The sequence below is a fragment of the Elephantulus edwardii genome, unplaced genomic scaffold (genome assembly GCF_000299155.1).
Source record: "Elephantulus edwardii isolate Elephantulus edwardi_28Jun2011 unplaced genomic scaffold, EleEdw1.0 scaffold00022, whole genome shotgun sequence".
In the NCBI taxonomy this organism is placed as follows: domain Eukaryota; kingdom Metazoa; phylum Chordata; class Mammalia; order Macroscelidea; family Macroscelididae; genus Elephantulus; species Elephantulus edwardii.
The window spans coordinates 25,603,278-25,621,911 of record NW_006399772.1 but is presented as its reverse complement, the minus strand read 5'-3'; the positions used below and the strand labels follow the sequence as shown (position 1 = coordinate 25,621,911).

The 18,634-nt window shown below is 41.1% G+C and overlaps 1 protein-coding gene across 1 annotated transcript in view; it reads left to right on the top strand.

Annotated features, from left to right (window-relative positions):
• TSPAN12 (tetraspanin 12) overlaps positions 1-18,634 on the top strand; it is a 91,714-nt gene that overhangs the window by 50,198 nt on the left and 22,882 nt on the right. The window contains exons 4-5 of the mRNA XM_006882670.1: positions 7,156-7,230; positions 12,978-13,085. Of these exons, the coding sequence (XP_006882732.1) occupies positions 7,156-7,230; positions 12,978-13,085 (183 nt within the window). The remainder of the gene's footprint in view (positions 1-7,155; positions 7,231-12,977; positions 13,086-18,634) is intronic.

Sequence of the window (18,634 nt, the reverse complement as noted above, 5' to 3'; positions counted from 1 at the left end):
CATTTCAAAGACATGGGAGAAAGAAGAGACTTAAATGGATGTTAAAAGAGACTGTGAAGCTTGCCTTACAATGAAGAGAGATGAAAACAGAGGAAAGAAATGCTGAATTAAAAGAGAGGAACAGAAAACTTTTAATCCTTAGTATAACCCTACAAGTTAGTCTTAATATTCCTATTTAACAGATAAAGAAACTGAGGCTTAATAGTTAGTCAGAATTCATTCAGCTGGTATGTAAAGGAGTCAGAATATGAAGTCTTATTTTGTCTCAAAATCCATCATCTTTCTTTTGTACAATTTTGCTGTGTTTTCTTTTTTTACATTGGTTTTGGGTGTTTTTTCAGTGTGTATGTGTGTTTTTTTATCAAGTGTCCATAAACACTTTCACATATAGTTACTCTGTCATATCTTCTTTTGTCTACTCTCCTGAGGACTCATCTTTGAAATGAAAGATTATTATTTTCAATATGAGGGATTTTATTAAAATAGCTAGTGAATTACACCATTTTTAGGGATGTTTTCATTATCATGAAGTGTCCCTTATGTGATGCGGGGTATTTTTCCCTTCTCGTGAACATATGTTTAGAATATAAAACTTATCTGTAGAACTTAAGCTTTAGTTTAATTAGAATAGAAGAACTTCACTATTTCAAGGGACTCTGTATTGAATAAGTTTCAAAGGCAATAAAATAGTTTGTATTGCAAATCATTATGTTCTGTTTTCCTTTTATAAATACACTTCTCTTCATCCCTGCATTCTTCATTTGCTGAAACTATTCAGTTGATGGTAGAATAGGAGACACAAGGCAAGCCTGTATATGTGTCTTTTATTTCACTATATAAATGGTCTTAAATCATTAAAGGCACAGTGGATTCTCTTAGTTTAACACACAGAAAGACACCCAGTCAGACACAGGGGCAAGGTTATAAATAGTAAATTTGGAAGTAGAAGTAGAGGGAGTTGAATGTTAACAAGCAACTTGAAGTTCAAATGAGTCAGAGAAACCCAAGGAAATGCTGAAATTGTTTGTTTGGGGTTTTTTTATTGGTAACTGATCATTATTTCTACCGACATTTATTGAATACCTGCTGTGTGACAGGTACTGCTGGGCTTTGGAGTTAAAGTAATGTTTAAGAACAAGATCCCTGCCAGCTAGAACTGATTGTCTGGCAGTAAAAGTGAGCAGTGTGCCTTGTTGGTAACGCAGCCAAGTGGTTAAAAAGCAGAGCCTTCTGAGGCCTGAAATCCGGCCGATGCGAAACCCTCTCCACGAAGGAAGGAGGGGAGCAGAATGGTAAAGACCAAGCGGTGAGGTACTGGAAACAATTATGAGAACGGCACTGTGGCAAATTGCAGGGAATGAAGCCCATGTCCAGGAGGAAAAGAAAAGTCAATATTGCCTTGTATTTCACAACCAGGACAGAACAGCTTTCGTCTAATGCTATTACATTTTCCAAAGCACTTTCCCTTGCATGAAATCAATCTTGACACCAGTGAGGAAGGTTTTATTTTTCTGTCTTCCCTTTACACTAGTAAACTGAAGCTGGGACCGTTAAAATGATTGGCTGAAGATCTCATTGTCTTTTTTTCCCCAGCTGGGTTTTCACTTTAATAATTTTCCCTTTATTTTCATTGATCAGAGCCCTACATTGTAGCCTCAGTCTTCTTGCTATCATTCCACAGCTCCTGCCTTTGTCCCGCCATCCTTTCTCTTCCTGTCATCTGAGTTTTATCTTAAGACAAGTTCTGCCCTCATGTCGTGTGCAGTTGGGTGTTTTACGTGCTGTGCCTGAGGGGTGAGTTCAGGGCCTGGCTCAAAAGGAAGCAGCCCAGTGAGCCTGACCAAGATTATTTTGAGTTTTGTTTTACCTTGGTCTCCCACTCTACCTGGGACCTTCTGTGGTGGTCCTTTCAGAGTGGTTAACAGTAGCCAGGCGCCAGAACTCTGACCCTCTGATTACACATTCAGAGCCCTCTCCACCATTCCAGAGGGAAAGGATATCTAGCGAAGAGAGTGCCATGTTGCTGTCCAGCCTAGACTGGCACGGGTGCTTTTCTCTAGCCAGAAACAGGGAGCTCTCATGGCTTCCTGTTGTTGTTGTTGTTATGCGCCATCGAGTCACCTGCAACTCATAACAACCCTATGTACATTAGCTCTGAAAGCTTCCCTGTCCTGCACCAATCTCATCATCTCCAACAGACCTGATCTCATTGCTCCAGTCACTGCTCCAATCCATCTAATCCTGCATTGTCCTTCCACCTTTCTAAGCATGATGTCCCTCTCTAAGGACTGGTACCTCCTGGCCACATGCCCAAAGAACGTGAGTTGAAATCTCAATATTCTTGCCTCCGGGGAGCAGCTTGGTTTCACTTTCTTCAGGACAGACTTGTTTGTTCTGCTGGCAGGCCACAGTATGTTTAACACTCTTCTCCAGCACCATAACTGAAAGACATCGATCTTTCTATCATCCTAGAGAGTTGCCCAGCTTTCTGATGCATACCAAGTCATTGTGAAAATGATGGCCTGGATCAGGTGCACCTTAGTCTCCAGACTGACATCGTTGCTCTTCAAGACTCTAGAAAGGTCCCTGATAGCAGACTTTCCCAGTGCAATTTGCCTTTGATTTCTTGACTGTTGGTGCCAAGATTGTGGAACCAAGCAATCTGAAGTTATCAACAATCTCAGTCTCTTCTCAATCCGTCATGAAGCTGCCAGTAGGGCCTAGTGATAAAAATCTTTGTTTCCTTGATGTTGAGCTTTAATCCATATTGAAGATTACAGTCCTTGACCTTCTGCAACAAACATCTCACTCATGTCCTCTTCAGTTTCAGCATGCAAGGTTGTGTGTGTGTGGCCATCTGCGTAATACAGGTTGTTGATCAAGAACTTATGGTGATGAAGGAGGAAGTTCAAGCTGCTCTGAAGGAATTTGCAAAAAACCAAGGCCTCAGAAATTGATGGAATACCAATTGACATATTTCAGCAAACAGATCCTACTCTGGACGTACTCACCAGGTTATACCAAGAAATCTGTACGTCAACTACCTGGCTGAATGGAAGAGATCTGTATTTATTCCCATTTAAAAAAAAATGTGACCTAACAGAGTGTGGAAATATCACATGCAGACAAGACCCTTCTGAAGATTATCCAGAAATGACTGGAACAGTATGTCAGCAGAGAACTGTCGATGCACAGGCTGGGTTTAGAAGAGACCCTGGCACTCGGGCCATCATAGCCAAACTTACATGGATCTTGGCTGAAAGCAAAGCATACCAGAGGAATGCCCATCTCTGTTTCATTGACTATACAAAGGCATTTGACTGTGTGGATCACACAAACTGTGGCTAACTCTGAGAAGAATGGGAATCCCAGAACAATTGATTGTGCTCATGTGAAACCTATACTTGGAAGCGGTAGTCAGAACAGAGCAGGGAATCATTGCATGGTTCAGGATCAGGAAAGGTGTGTCCTATCGCCATACCTTTTCAATCTATATGCAGAACAGATCATTTGGGAAGGTGAACATTATGAATAGGAATGTGGCATCAGGATTGGAGAAAGATTCAACAACAACCTTTGTTATGCAGATGGCACAACTGGTGGCTTAGTGGTAAGGAATTGTACTGTCAAAGCAAAGGTATGCAGTTTGAATCTACTAGCTGCTTTGTTAGGGAAAGATGGACAGTCTCCTCCCATGTGATTTAATGCCTCTGAAAATTTACTGGAGGGTCAGCTGTGGGTTGCTTTCAACACGGTGGTACATCACGATAACAACATACAGTGAAGGAAACAGAAGAGATGTGTGTTGCAGTTCAAATCGACAGCATCTCCAAGGGAGAATGGTGGGCAGTGTCCTTGTGTTTGGTTTACAGCCTGGAACCCACCGAAGCTGTGAGTTGTTTCTAACTCAACCTTAATTAGATGAGGATGATACCATCCTTTGTGACCTTCCACTAATGCAAGATGAGTCGGTTTAATGAATATTCTTCTACTTTTTGGCTACCTCTACATGTTTATTAATATTTACTTGGCATTTTCTCAATGCTTTACTCTAAAAAAAATTTCAACTTACTGCTGTCAAGTTTATTCCTTCTCACAGAGTTTCCAAGGCTGTAACTCTCAAGAGGAGAAGACTGCCTGTCTTTCTTTGGTGGATTTTAACTGCCTGAGAAGTGCAGCCTTGGCTCATGGAGGAACTTGCTAAGAACAAATCCACCAGAGCTTCTTCTCTTTGGTCTTCTTCAGTGTTTGGACCCAGCACACATCTCTTAGAGGATGCTCTGAATCTCTCTTTACTTCTGTTTTTGACTTTGTATTCAACTTTGCTATTTCTTTACCAATGCTGTAGAGAGCTCTGGTGGCCTAGTGGATAAGCAGTTGTGCTGCTAACCCAACAGCAGGTGGTTTGAATCTACCAGTCCAGAATAGTGATAATCAGTCTCCTCCCATGTGATTTAAAGCCTCTGAAAACCTGCTGGAGGATCAGCTGTTGGTAGGCTCTGACTTGATGGCATATTGTTGTTGTTATGTGCCAACAAGTCACCTAATACTCATAGCAACCCTCTGTACAATAGCTCTGAACCCTGGACTATCCTGAGCCCATCTCCTTCCGTTACCCAAGTTATTGTGTCAGTCCATCTCATCCAGAATCTTCCTCTCCTGTGCTGTCCCATTACCCTTCTGAGCATGATATCATTCTTCAAGGATGGGTCCCTCCTGGCCACATGTCCAAAGTATGTGAGACGGAGCTTCAAAATTCTAGCTTCCAAGGAGAAACTTGGTTTCGCCCTCTCCAAGACAGACCTTTTTGTCCTCCTGGTGGTCCATGGTATGTTCAGTACTCTTCTTCAGCATCACAGCTCAAAGGCATCAATTCTTCTTCTGTCATTCTTAGTCATTACCAGCTCTCAGATACATAGCAAGTAATTGCAAAGACCATGGCCTGGATTAGGTTCACCTTAGTCTCTAGACTGACATCATTACTCTTTAGAACTTTGCAGAGGTCCCTGATAGCAGACAGTCCCCAATGTAATTCATCTTTTGGTTTCCTGACTGCTGGTGCCATGAGTGTTGAATATGGAGCCGGGAAGCTGAAATTGTTAACACCCTCAATCTCTGCTCCATCTATTATGATGCTTCCAATCGGCCCAGTGGTGAGAATCTTTGTCTTCTTGATGTTGGGCTTCAGTCTGTACCCTCAGTCCTTGATCCTCTGCAGCAAATGCTTCAGGTCCTCTTCAGTTTCGGCAAGCAAGGTGTGTCATGTGCGTATCTCAAGCTGTTGATGAGTCTTCCTCCAATCCTGATGCCACATTCCTCCTCATAAAGCCCAGCCTCCCAAATGATCTGTTCTGCATACTGATTGAAAAGGTATAGAGACAGGACACATTCATGACCCACTCCTTTCCCTATTTTGAACCATATAGTGTTTCCTTGCTCTGTTGTAAGGATTGCTTCCTGATCCAAGTGTAAGTTTTACATGAGCACAATCAGGTGTTCTAGGATTTCTGTTCTTCTCAAGGTTAGTTAGCCAGAATTTGATCCACACAACTAAGTGTATTTACACAGTCTATGAAACAGAGATAAGCATTCCTCTGTTACTCTTTGCTTTCAGCCAAGATCCATCTGACATTGGCAATGATGTCTCTAGTAACATGGCCTCCTTTAAACCCAGCTTGTATTTCTGGTAGTTCTCTGTCAATGTACTATTCCAGTCATTTTTTTTTTAATAATCTTCAGCAGGGTTTTGCTTGTATGTGATCTTAGTGATATTGTCTGATAATTTCCACACTCTTTCAGCTCACCTTTTTTTGGAATAGAAATAAATATGGATCTCTTCCAGTCAGTTGGGTGGGTAGTTGTCCTGTAGATTTCTTGGCACAACCTGGTGAACATGTCCAAGGCTGTTGAAATATGTTGTTGAAATATGTAAATTGGTAGCCCATCAATTCCTGGGGTCTTGTGGGGTTTTTGTTGTTGTTGTTGCCATTTTTTTCAGCAGTTTGAACTTTCATCACCACTGTCTTTTGATCATATGTTGTTTTATGAAATTCTTTTGTCATCCAATTCTTTTTGGTACAGAGAGTCAGTGTACTCCTTTCATCTTCTCTTAATGCTTCCTGAATCATTCAGTATTCTGCCTGTAGCATCCTTAAGTATTGCAACTTGAGGCTTGAGTTTGTTCTTTAGTTCTTTTTCAGTTTAAGAAATGCCAAGTTCAGCCCTTTTGATTTTCCAACTCCAGCCCTTTGCACATTTCATTGTAACATTTTGCTTAGCCTTCCAGAGCTGCCTTTTGGAATCTTGTATTCAGGTCTTTAAGTTCCTGATTTCTTCCCTTTGCTTTGGCTTCTCGACACTCAGGTACAGTATTAGGGTCTCTTCTGGTAAGAACAATATATGTACTTTATCAGAAGTTCTGAAACTCTTTATGCCTATCGCAGTGCCTACCATGTAATAGAACATTGTTTTATTATTAAGTGCCATTGAGTCGTACACAACTCATAGTGATCCTATGAACAAAAGTCCTGAGCACATATAACTTTCATCATTTATCTAAGTTCATAGAGATTCCTGAGGCAAGCTGTTTCAGAAGTGGATGCCACTCCATCAAACACTGTCCACCATGGGCAACCATTATCACATTTGACACATCAGTGTCACAGTAACAGAACATTAGTTTATACATTTTTTAAAAGCATGAGCAACAATTAAGATTTCCTCCTGTATCGCTCAGAATACCTCGGTGGTCCCCTTGCCTATGATGATTAGTTAATATTTGCTTATAAGTAGAGCCTGGAACTTCAAAAAAATAGGTTCCGTTTTTCTCCCCTGGTTTAGAGAACTTGATTATAGTTTATCTTGATTATAGTTTATCAAATAGACGACCTAATCAGAGTACTGGCATTTAGAAAAGATTTTCCCCTGAAGATGAGCCAGAAGAAGTGGCCCCTTAGGTGAGCATTTGAGTATTGTCTGCAGAGGTCTCTGAACTTGAGCCTTCTTCCATCTGTTGTCAAGGAAGCCTTGTGAAAATGTACTACTCTCTGCTTTTCTGCCAGATGAACACAGCTCTGAAGAACATTTAGCTTGTCTCTAAAGACCATGTTTTGCTTTGATCCAATACTAACAGCATCCTTTTCTGTTTTCCCGCAGTACTTTGGAAGTTTACTTGTCATTTTCTGTGTAGAGCTGGCTTGTGGTGTTTGGACATATGAGCAGGAAATTATGGTGAGTTCAAAATGGAAGTAAACGTGATGCCAAACAGTGTTCAGTCTAGCCTTCTAAATCTTTTTATTTTAGAGTAATCGAAACACATTATTATTAATTAGGGTATTTCTTGCCAAGAGTCAAAATGGACTTGATGGCAGCTAACAATAACTGCTCCGTATCAGGAGTACCCCAAATGCTTCTGAACAAAGACCCTTTCATGTATCTATTCTAAAGCAGCTTTCCAAGTCACGATTTGTAGCTTTGCATGGGATAAGCTGTGGTGCATGTCTTTAATTCTGCAAAGTTTTAAAACATGCACAGAACAGAGTAAAAATACTCTGTTCTAAAAGGAGATTTTCCAGCTACGGTATATAAAAGGAAGGATTTCTCATCTGCAGCACGATTTCTTTGCTCATGCTTAGAAGCCTCCATGAAAACGGCATAAAATGCTGATGACAGCATAACACCTATGAGGAGAAGATACACTCCCTCCTCTTCAAAATTAGCCTCCAGGTCTTCTTCCACGTCTAGGAGTGCGTTTGAAGGGTTGCTGTTTGTACGGCATAGAGCAGACATGCTCTCTCAGTCTGAGACTCGGTACTTGGAAACCACTCGTGAGCACCTTCACCCTCTTTTGTTTCAGTGGGTGAAGCTGCAGGGACAGCCTTTGTGGATATGTTGGAGTAAATGAGGATAAGATGTCCTCAGCCTGGAGGGGTCACCAGTCCATTTGGTCCAGCACTTGGGCCTCCCCCTCACTTGCAGTGGCTGTTCCTACTCCATGTGTGCTAATTTAATTGGGGCATTTGTCACCAGTGAGGTCATAATACCTTTGGATATCTGGGAATGCGGACTGTTTTCATGGAGGCCAGCCAGAGTTTTCCACTGTAAGCATCATGGAGTAATTTAGTCTCCTATGAAGTGTTTTTGAATAGGTGGCTCTTGGACTGACTACATTAGGAGACACCCGAGGAATTCTTAAAGAAATAAGATGTCACCGTCCTGTAAGCCACAATCTTTCTCCATTACAGTAGAGAGGAAGTCAGGGGAGCAACGGATAAGAGTAAGATGTTTGTGACAAGTTCCCCCTGGGACTCTTAAATACTGTTGAAAAACCATCATGACATGGATTATTTACTTCAGAGAAGGGAGACATTTTGGTTGACAAGTAGTTAAATGGAATCACACTGATTCAGTTGTTATGTATTCTGTGGTAGATCTAGGGAACTCTTATGGCCTAGCCGTAAGAAGCTGCACTGCAATCCCAAAGGCACATTGTTTGAATTCACCAGCTAATGATGGGCAGGCTCCTCCCATGGGACCAACTGTCCCTGGAAACCCACTGGAGGGTCCGCTATGGGCCCTGCACACTCCAGAGGGTCGCTTGTGGCTCAGTGGCCCACAACACCAGCGTGGTGGATCTGCTGCTGCTCTCTTGGGAGACTGTCTGGAGGACTCAGTGAAAGTTGACACAAAGCTACACTGTATCATCTAATTTATAGGTGAATTATGTAGCTGCCACCACCTATCTGAACCTGGAGAAAATACCCCTGCTTCCACACCAAGACAACTCTGTAAGAAGGCAGATTTGATGATTGTTTTTTCTATTTTTTAAAAAAACTAATTGACAAACCATGGCAAGTTTTCGTAAATTTAATGTAAAAGAAATAAAAACTTGTCTTCAAAACAAAATCTGTCTTTAAAATAGGAGTTTGTTACTGCATTTGAGTATTATATTTCTATTCTATTTCTCTCTTTGTTCTGGTTAGAAGAGTGAAAGGAAAAAAACTAGTTCCAAGGAGTTAGTTTCTATGTATTTTATGTAATGCTGTCTCTCCAGTGTTTCTGTTTTCAAATGGTAAATTTATCTCCTTGGCATTCAGAGGATAGGAGATCAATACTTTTATTAATTCTTAAATCTCCTTACCTTGTTGTTGTTGTTTGTTGTTATGTGCCGTCGAGTTGCTTGCGACTCATAGCAACCCTATGTACAACAGCCCTAAACTCTGCTCTGTCCTGTGCCAATCGCACCGTCTCTGATACACCCATCCCGATTACCCCAGTCACTGAATCAATCCACCTCATAGAGGGCTTTCCTGTCCTGTCCTGTCCCTCCACCCTACCAAGCATGTTGTCCCTCTCCAAGGACCTGTCCCTCCTTACAACATGTCCAAAGTATATTAGACAGAGCTGCAGAATCCTTGCCTCCAAGGAGCCGCCTGGTTTAACCCTTTCCAGGATGAATCTGTTTGTTTTCCTAGCAGTCCATACTGCTCTATATTCTTCTCCACCACCACAGCTCAAAGGCATCTCCTTCTATCCTCCTTAGTCACTGTCCAACTAACTCTCTGATGCATAACAAGTGATCACAAAGACCATGGCCTGTATCAGATGCACCTTAGTCTCCAGAGAGACACCATAGCTCTTCAGTACTTTGGAGAGGTCCCTAATGGCAGACTTTCCCATGGAAATACGCCTTTTATTTTCCTGGCTACTGGTGCCAAGAGTGTTGACTGTGTAGCCAAGCAAACTAAAGCTGTGAACAATCTCAATCTCTTCACCATCCATCCTGATGCTGCCAGTTGTCCCTGTGGTGAGAATCTCCTTGCCTTAACCTTAGCATTTTTTAAAAATAAATTTTCTTTTAAACTGGTTTGCTTACAAAGTTCATATACATTGTTCTTTCACACCAAATCTTTCCCATTTCCTTTACCCACCCCTCCCTCTTCCCATCAAATTATACAACCCTATGATTAGTCCCCGCCCGCCTGTCCCCACCCTTCTGCTCCTCCCCTCCCCACCTTGGATCCTCATACCTATTTCACTAGTTATCTTTCTCTATGTAGGATAATCTTACCTTAACTTTTGATATCACTCTCTTTTATAATTTAAAGAACAATTTCCTCTGTCTTTAAAAATGAATGTACTTTATGTTGACTTTTAAGTGGATTGTACAGTGGCTGGGTGATACTAACATTGGCTTAATCTAAGTGATAGCGTGTTTAAAATTAATTTAGGACAATTAGGAAATGTTACAATTCTAATATAATTCTAAGAAAACATTAGAAAATGAAAGGAAGTTCTACTATTATTATATGGAGGGATGTGTCGTGGAAAGCATGCTGGTACTGCAGAGGTCCAAGCTGGATGCATGCTTTAGTCCACGGCGTGCATTACTGTTTTGCTTGGGTCAATTTGCCCCACGAAATCACAGGAATAAAACAAGGGCTGTTTCAATGTGAACAGTGGAAAATAGTTCTTTAGCAAAGAAGTTTGTCAGGTTTCTTTATTGCTTTTACACTAATGGCAGTGTGAATGAAAAGTACCATTAAAGTTTATTATCTGCCAAATTTCGCAGAATCCAGCTTTACGGAGAACTGGGCTTTGTGCTGTGGGCTGTTCCGTGTAAATAACTCATAAATGTCTGTTCAGCTTTATGGCAAGATTGCAGTATTTTGTGCCAAAACCTCAGTGGTCCCTTGTTTCTTGCCACTTCTGGTCTCAGATCAATTGTGGTCACAAAGGGGAACAAACCTATACTTTGTTTTGGAAAAAATGACTGTCCTAATCACTGGAGGCTGACCCTCTCTTTCCCTGTTGCTCTGCTGTGTACACATTTCCCCTGTCTCCTCCTTTTTCTTCCTCTAGATCAAAATTTCTCCCTAGCATGAATTGTTTCTGAGTAGTATTTTCTGGGGAATTTATCAATATCCATGTGCTTTATGCCCCACAAGATGTGAGATGATGCTCATTTTCTGCGAGTCGTTTAGACTTTTGTTAATTTCCTAGACTTTGGTGTTTTGGTTGCGATTGTAGGTTTCCAGTTCATAGAAATTGAAAACAAGGCTGAAGATAAAGAATGTATGTCATTATACATTTAAAAACTATTCCTACCACCAAAAATCCCCAGATCAAGCAAGCAAACAAAAAACCTCTCAAACGCACTGTTCGTGAATCTCTTCTGACTCAGCAGCCCTCTAGAAGGTTCCAAGGCAATCAGTGGCAAGGAGAAGAGCCCTCGCACCTTGCCCCCTTCTTCTACTCTTACTCACTTTCATTGCTGTTGAGTCAAAACCTCTCGCAGCTGACCCTCCAGTGGATTTTAGAGACTGTTAACTGCATTCGAGGATGCTGCCTTCTTTCCTCCCGTGGAACTGCAAGTGGCTTGGAACAACCTGCGAGGACATACCTTTGTGTTAGCAGTGAAACTCCCTGCTGACTAGGCCGTAAGAGTTTGATTTTACTTTCTAGTCCTGTTTTTTTGTTGAGTTCTCTTGTGTCAGAACCGACCCATAGCTGGCCCTCCTGCAGGCTTTCCGGGACAGTAAATCACCAGGTGGAGTTTGGCCATCTTTCTTCCACAGAGCAGCTGGTGGATTTGAATCATGTCTCTTTGTGTTGGCAATGCAGTGCCTTACCACTAAGCCACCAGAGCTCCGTTTCTACCACTGTTGTTTTGTTACATAGCATTGGGTCAGAGCTGACTCATAGCTGACCCTCCAGCAGGTTTTCAGAGGCAGTTGAATTGCACAGGAGGAGACTGCCCATCTTTCTCCCACACAAGCAGCTGGTGGATTTGAACCACTTGCCTTTGGGATTGCATTGCAGCTCCTTACCACTGACCACCAGAACTCCATTACTGGTACTAGCTTTTTATAATTTTCCCAAGCAGTCCATATCTCAAACTCCTTTGAGGCTATATTTTTTCACTTTTCCCCTTTCTCTTCTTTTCACCCCTTCCCCCGCACTGATCTTTACTACACTCGAGTACTAGCGTGCTATTCCAAGCCTGGTCTCTGCTACTGCATGACGCGCACATGGCTGTGTATCTGATTTCTCAAGGGTTGCTTGAGTGCCACATGTCTGACGAGACTAAGATTTGTATACTTTGATTATGGCTCTGATCCCTTAGATGAAACGTCCCATGATAGGCTGCTAAGATTCTGGCCAAGTGCTGCATTGCATACCTGATGGTTTGTCATGACCAAAGTGTTAAGGGAAGTGGTATTAGATGAGTTGAAAATGGAAGCACAAAATATGACTCAGATTGACAACTCGTCTTTCTAAAATTTGAACATGACTTTAAAATCCATTTTTTTTTTGAGAGAGAGGTATTTTTAGAGCTACTATTAATGAGAGGCTTGACTGGATTTAAACTCTTTTTCTTTTTACTCTCCCCCCACCCCCACCCCTTTATCACATTGTTGTTGTGTACCTTTGAGTCAGAATAGACCCATAGCCGAACCTCTGGTGGGTTATCAGAGTCAGGTAATTGCACAGGAGGAGATTGCCCATCCTTTTCCCACAGAGCAGCTGATGGATTCGAACTGTGTACCTTCAGGTTGCAGCACAGCTTTTTGCCACTAGGCCATACTAACCACAGTCATTCCAAACATGACAGTACAAGTATTATGAGAGCTGATTGGTCCTTTTTTGGGGGGTCATTGATTACAAGTAGCCCTTCAGGTGACTCTACAAGGCATTTAAGTACCTACTTGTTTTAAGATTTCCTTAAACCTGATAATGGCACTGCAGATATTTTTCATTATTTTATTGGTGTAATGTTAGCACAAAGTTAGCACAAAGTTCTGCGTTTAGAGATTTTTTGGTAAATATTTAGTAACCATATAATTTAGAGTACAAAAAATAGTCTTCAAAATGTTATTTGTCAATGGGAGTGTATTTCAAGACTTCATGGTTATGTGAGTGAACTTGTGAGCGTGTGTGTATGTTACAGTTGTTGATACTATACTTTTTGTCTCCAGGTCCCAGTACAGTGGTCAGATATGGTCACTTTGAAAGCAAGAATGACAAATTACGGCTTACCTCGGTACCAGTGGCTTACTCATGCTTGGAATTTTTTTCAGAGAGAGGTAAGTGCTACAGCTCCTGAGGTAGGGCCCATGCAAGAGGTGACACACTTCAGAAACAAATGTTCAGAATGTTGGCTTTGGTAATTTTCTCCATGCTGGCAAGTTAATCTTGTGGTTCAAGTTGGTTCAAGTTCCAGTGGTGCAATTCGTTATTGAAAAACCCCTCGAATCACTCCATGCCCTATTTTTCTTCCAATATATACTATTTCTCCTTCATTTCACCTGTCTCATTTCTATTTTAGAATTTCTGAAAGGCTATTTTGCTAATCTGCTGTGAAGTTCCCATTTAAGGGGAGGTTACTTAATACATACTCTCTTTCTTTTTGAATTAGTAATTTTTCATGACTTCTAAAGCTGAAGAGCTTTTCAGGTTTGGCTTTTTTGTCTTTTTTCTTTTTTTTTCTCCCGTTTTCCAAACGATGGCCCTCCTTTCAGAATATCAGAGGTATCTAGGCATCAGTATATCAAAGGCATGAGCTCGTTAGTCAGATAGATCTTGGCTCAAATTATGGCTTTCTTCTTACTAGTAAATGAGCTTGTGTAATTTACCTAACCTCCCTAAATCTCAGTTTCCTTATCTTTAAAATAGGAAATAAAATGAAAGTACCAGCTTCATTGTGTTAAGGTCTTATTTCATCTGGAGTTGGTTATGAACAATAACATTAGGAAATAGAATTCTTGTAGCTTTTCTTCTTTAGGAAGGCACCTGATAATCTTCTCAAATAAGAGCTGTAAAATGTAAAATCTGATGCCTTGATCTAAATCATCAGTCGTACTTCAAATGAAGTTCTTCCCCCCATGCATGTAATTGTCTCTAACTACAGTTGCCCCTCAGTTCGAGGGACATTACTAGATAATCGCCTGCAGTGGTTCCTTTAATCTCTCTTAGACCTTAGTCACATAATTTTTAATTAGATGATGGACAAGTAGCTCTCTGTTTAGCTATTCCGTCTTGGGTATGAGCAGAGGTTCTAGTCCAGGACAAACGTCCGAATCTGGCGCTTTGTTTTCCAGTTGTTGAGGTGGGAATAATATCATCCTAACACAGACTTCCTGTTTATTAAAATGCTTCCTAACTTTGTTTGTTTACTGTGCATTTGTACTGAAAACAACCTGCAGGGAGAGTAAGTGGCGCTTTAGGGTATTTCTGGTAAGCTCTGGCTGGCTGTTGCTCTGGGCAGGAGCTTCTAAGGAGCTCTTTTTTTTCTGGAACTGCTGATGCAGACTGTGATAATCTTTAAAAAACCTTAAGTATTTGTTTTTCTCAACGGGGCAACACCTCGATGGACAATGTACAAGCACTGCAAGCGGCAGCAATTATTTTTAGATTTGTCACATAATAAGCTCACTCCTTCATGGGCCTAACTCACCCAGAAGGAAGTAGCAAAGAGTTTGAAAAGTTCCTCTTCTAAAACAACGAAATTACAGAGCTGGAAGCAACTTTGGCCAAACATCTCCGTTTTCCTGTTATCTATACCTGTACACCAACCTAGGGGAATCGCACTTAAGCTCTAGTGGGATTTATTTGATAACTTTAAGAAAGCACATTGCATTTTTCTTGTGCAGAGGCAGTGGGTGGAGTATGAGCTTTGCATAAATAAGCCCTTCCACACACTCAGCTGTGACCTTGGCAGGTTATTTGACGTTTCCGAGCCTCATTTTCTTCCTGTGTAAAAATGGTATTTTCTAGAATCTGGCATAATGTTAGTAAGAGTAGCAAAATCTCATAGTGGAACAGAGATAAAAAGGAGGAGGGGTAACCCGGGTGAGGTGTGTGCTGTCTTAGTGGGCCTGCTTTAGGGAGTCTCGAGGAAAAGTTTCCTCAGAGTTCGGAGCCCTGCTGGCATAGTGCAAAAGTTTTGTCTACAGGACAACAGTTTTGTCCACCAGCTGCTCCACATGAAAAAATATGAGCAATCTCCTTAGTAAAGGTTTACTCAATGGTAGTGAGGTATCTCTTTGAGTTTTGAAGACAAAAACAACTGTTGTTATTAAGTGCCCTCGAGTTGCATGCGACTCATAGCGACCCTAAGAATGAAAGTCCTCAACACTTGTGTGACCTTCATCCTCTTTCCAGGTTCCTAGAGTTTCCAGAGGCAAGCTATTTATGGAAGTGGATGCCACTCCTGATTCCAAGATTGTTTTAATCTGGGAGCTCCACCAAACACTGTCCACCATGGGTAACCATTATTGCATTTGACACATCAGTGTCACGGTGTTCAGCTTCACAGCAACCTCATGTTATCTCTGTACCACAAGTGGACATACCAGGGCTATACGACCCTGAAGAATGCTTGATCAAAAACAATGAAAAACAGGCCCCAGGGCCACAGAAAACAACTACATTAAAAAAAATAAATAGGTATTTTGGTGAACTAATAAAGATTTCCCACTGTGGACAGTGTTTGGTGGAGCTCCCAGTTGTAAAACAGGTTTGGAATCAAGAGTGTCATCTACTTCCTAAACCACGTGCCCCTGAAAACTCTATGAACTTGGGTTAACAATCAGAGTTATGGAAAGGCATTAAGTCTTTTGTTCATAGAGTTGCTATGAATTGTGCTCGACTTGACAGCAATCATCAACAACAAAACAATTAAAAGAAAAAGATGCGTTGACATTGAAAACAGTATATCTAAGTTATTTGGAGAATTCATTAACATGAAACACTTTAATTTCCAGACAAGGCCAGAAAAATAGACAGTTTAATTGTGGATGGAGGTAGGATATTCCAAGAATGGTCCTTCTGTTGTCAATGCAGGAGGAACACACAGTATTAGGAAATGAAAAAAAAAAGTGGATTTCTCAGGGTTAAGGGTATAAAAAGACAAATTCAGACGCTAGTAGTTTATAATTTTAGAAAGTGAGGTCTTTTTGTTTTTCATGGATACTTGTAAAAAAAGCAAGGACCATGTGGGGATGGCCATATCTGACATCTGCTAATTCCACGATGGGGAACTGTCCCCACCAGCAATTTCTGCAACACAAAACCAGATCCCATGAAGTCTGACATGCCCTCCACACTCTCTCATCTCTATCCATCAATTCCAGCACCACTCTTACTGCTCTACTGGGTCTGAAATCTGTTGCAATAGCCCATAGAGCTCACAGAACCATACTCATGTCTCTGTGAGGAGAAATGCAGCATCAGGATTGGTGTAAGATCTATCAACAGTCTGTGTTATGCAGATGACACAACCCTGCTTGCTGAAACTGAGGAGGACCTCATACACTTGCTGCAGAGGGTCAAGGACTGCAGCCTTCAGTATGGACTGAGGCTCAATGTCAAGAAGACAAAGATTCTCACCACTGGACCAATTGGCAGCATCAGGATGGATGGTGAAGAGATTGAGATTGTTCACAGCTTTCGTCTGCTTGGCTCCACAATCAACACTCTTGGCACCAGCAGCCAGGAAATGAAAAGACGTTTTGCAATGGGAAAGTCTGCTGTTAGGGACCTCTCTAAAGTACTGAAGAGCAATGGTGTGTCTCTGGAGACTAAGGTGCATCTGATACAGGCCATGGTCTTTGCAGCCTCTTGTTATGCATCAGAGAGCTGGACCATGATCAGGGAGGATAGAAGGAAAATTGATGCTTTTGAGCTTTGGTGTTGGAGAAGAGTGCTGAGGGTACCATGGACTGCCAAGAAAAAAAACAAACAAACAGATTCTTCCTAGAGAGGGTTAAACTGGGCTGCTCCTTGGAGGAAAGGATTCTGAGACTTCGTCTGACATACTTTGGTCATGTTGTAAGAAGGGACCAGTACTTGGAGAAGGACATCATGCTTGGGAGGGTGGAGGGACGGCGCAGGAGGGAAGGCCCTCTATGAGGCGGATTGATTCAGTGACTGGGGTAATTGGGATGGGTGTATCAGAGCTGGTGCAATTGGCACAGGACAGAGTAGAGTTTAGAGCTGTTGTACATAGGGTCACTATGAGTCACAAGCGACTCAACAGCACCTAACAACAACAACGATATTTAGAGAAGTTAACAGGATATAATTTCATTTGACAACAGGATAGAATTTCTCAGTCAGGACAGCCTCTGAAGAGCACTCACAGCCCCTTCAGCCTCACAGCATTAGGCCAGTGTTACCGAGTTTTCTTAACTCCTACCCCCTAATCCTTCAAAGAACTTGACCCAAGGCTACTACTGGCTCTGGTACCGTGGAACAGCAGTCCCAAGGTCAGCTCTGTCTCAGGTCAGATCTCTGGTTCTCTGCTGTGGCTGCTGCTGCCGTCCTGTAGGTCTGCTGGCACAAGGGTCTGCAGCGCCAAAGGGTGCACTGAGTTCTCTGCTTCTTCCTTTTTGATGATGATATTCTTAAATTCTGCTGCTGAATGTGCTCAATTTACACTAGACAATCCCCCTGTAGATAATAGACTGGTGGGCCCTATTTGCATATTCCTGCCCATTTACATGGCAAAGTCAAGGTCTGTGGCTAAGAAAACCATTTTGAATAATAAATCGTTAACATCACAATACTCAATGAACTATTTAAAATGTATGTAATGTCAAATTATATTTATGAGGGGAGCTCTGGTGGCCTAGTGGCAAGAAGCTGCACTGCAATCCCAGACGCCCATGGTTTGAATCCACCAGATGCTCTTCCGGGAAAGGAGGGACAATCTCCTCCTGTACCAGTCAGATCTGATTTGACGGTACACAGACACACAAAAATAATAATAAAATTAAAAAAATTTAAAGAAAAATTATATTTATGCTAGTTGTTGGTGTGTATGTTATAGTCCTGGCTTTTAGAGTGTTCTAAAAGGAAAATACTAAAGTGTCTTAAAAAATTATAGTGTTGCTCATAGCTTTCAGTAATTCATTTGTAATACTCTTGAGGAGATTACTTTCCACCTCAATTAGCTCATTTTAAGGATGTAAATGAAATTATTTGTATTATTTTTGTTTCACTTTGAGGAGTTTGGAATCTTTTGTAACTGATTGTAGGAAAATTTTGGAGTGGTGGTGGATTTGTGATGCCTTGTCATACAGTGCTAATACTGGAGACAGATTTCATTACTGAGCTACATAATTTGCAGACTAAGTCACTCTTGGCAAACTCCTTCTCAGTCACTGCCTGCATTTCTAACTCTTGACTTTCTAGAAGAATTCCTCTTTCCGCCCAAGGACCAAAACTTCTTCAACATAATGTGTTAATTGTTCTGAACCTAATATATCCTTTAGCAATGTTTCAAAACACAGAGCAGATAAAATATTTGCTGATCCTTTGTGAAATAAGAATAGTTTGGATTTTCTTAAATCAACTTTCTTGTCAAATTAAAAGGAGCATCTTATCTTCCAAAATTATGATGATAAAATGTTACTTCAAGAACTTTGGTTGAATAAAAATTTGTTGGCCAAATCTCTGTTTATATCTGAAATATTTTTTTGTAATATTTCAGACTTTTCTCAACAAATTTGGAAGTTTTTTAATATAAAAATTTAAAAAACTAATAGTTTTTAATATAAATTTGAGTTTGTCGTATAATTAAAACAATAACTAGATGCTATATTAATAGCAAAAAATAAGGCCCCAGGAATAG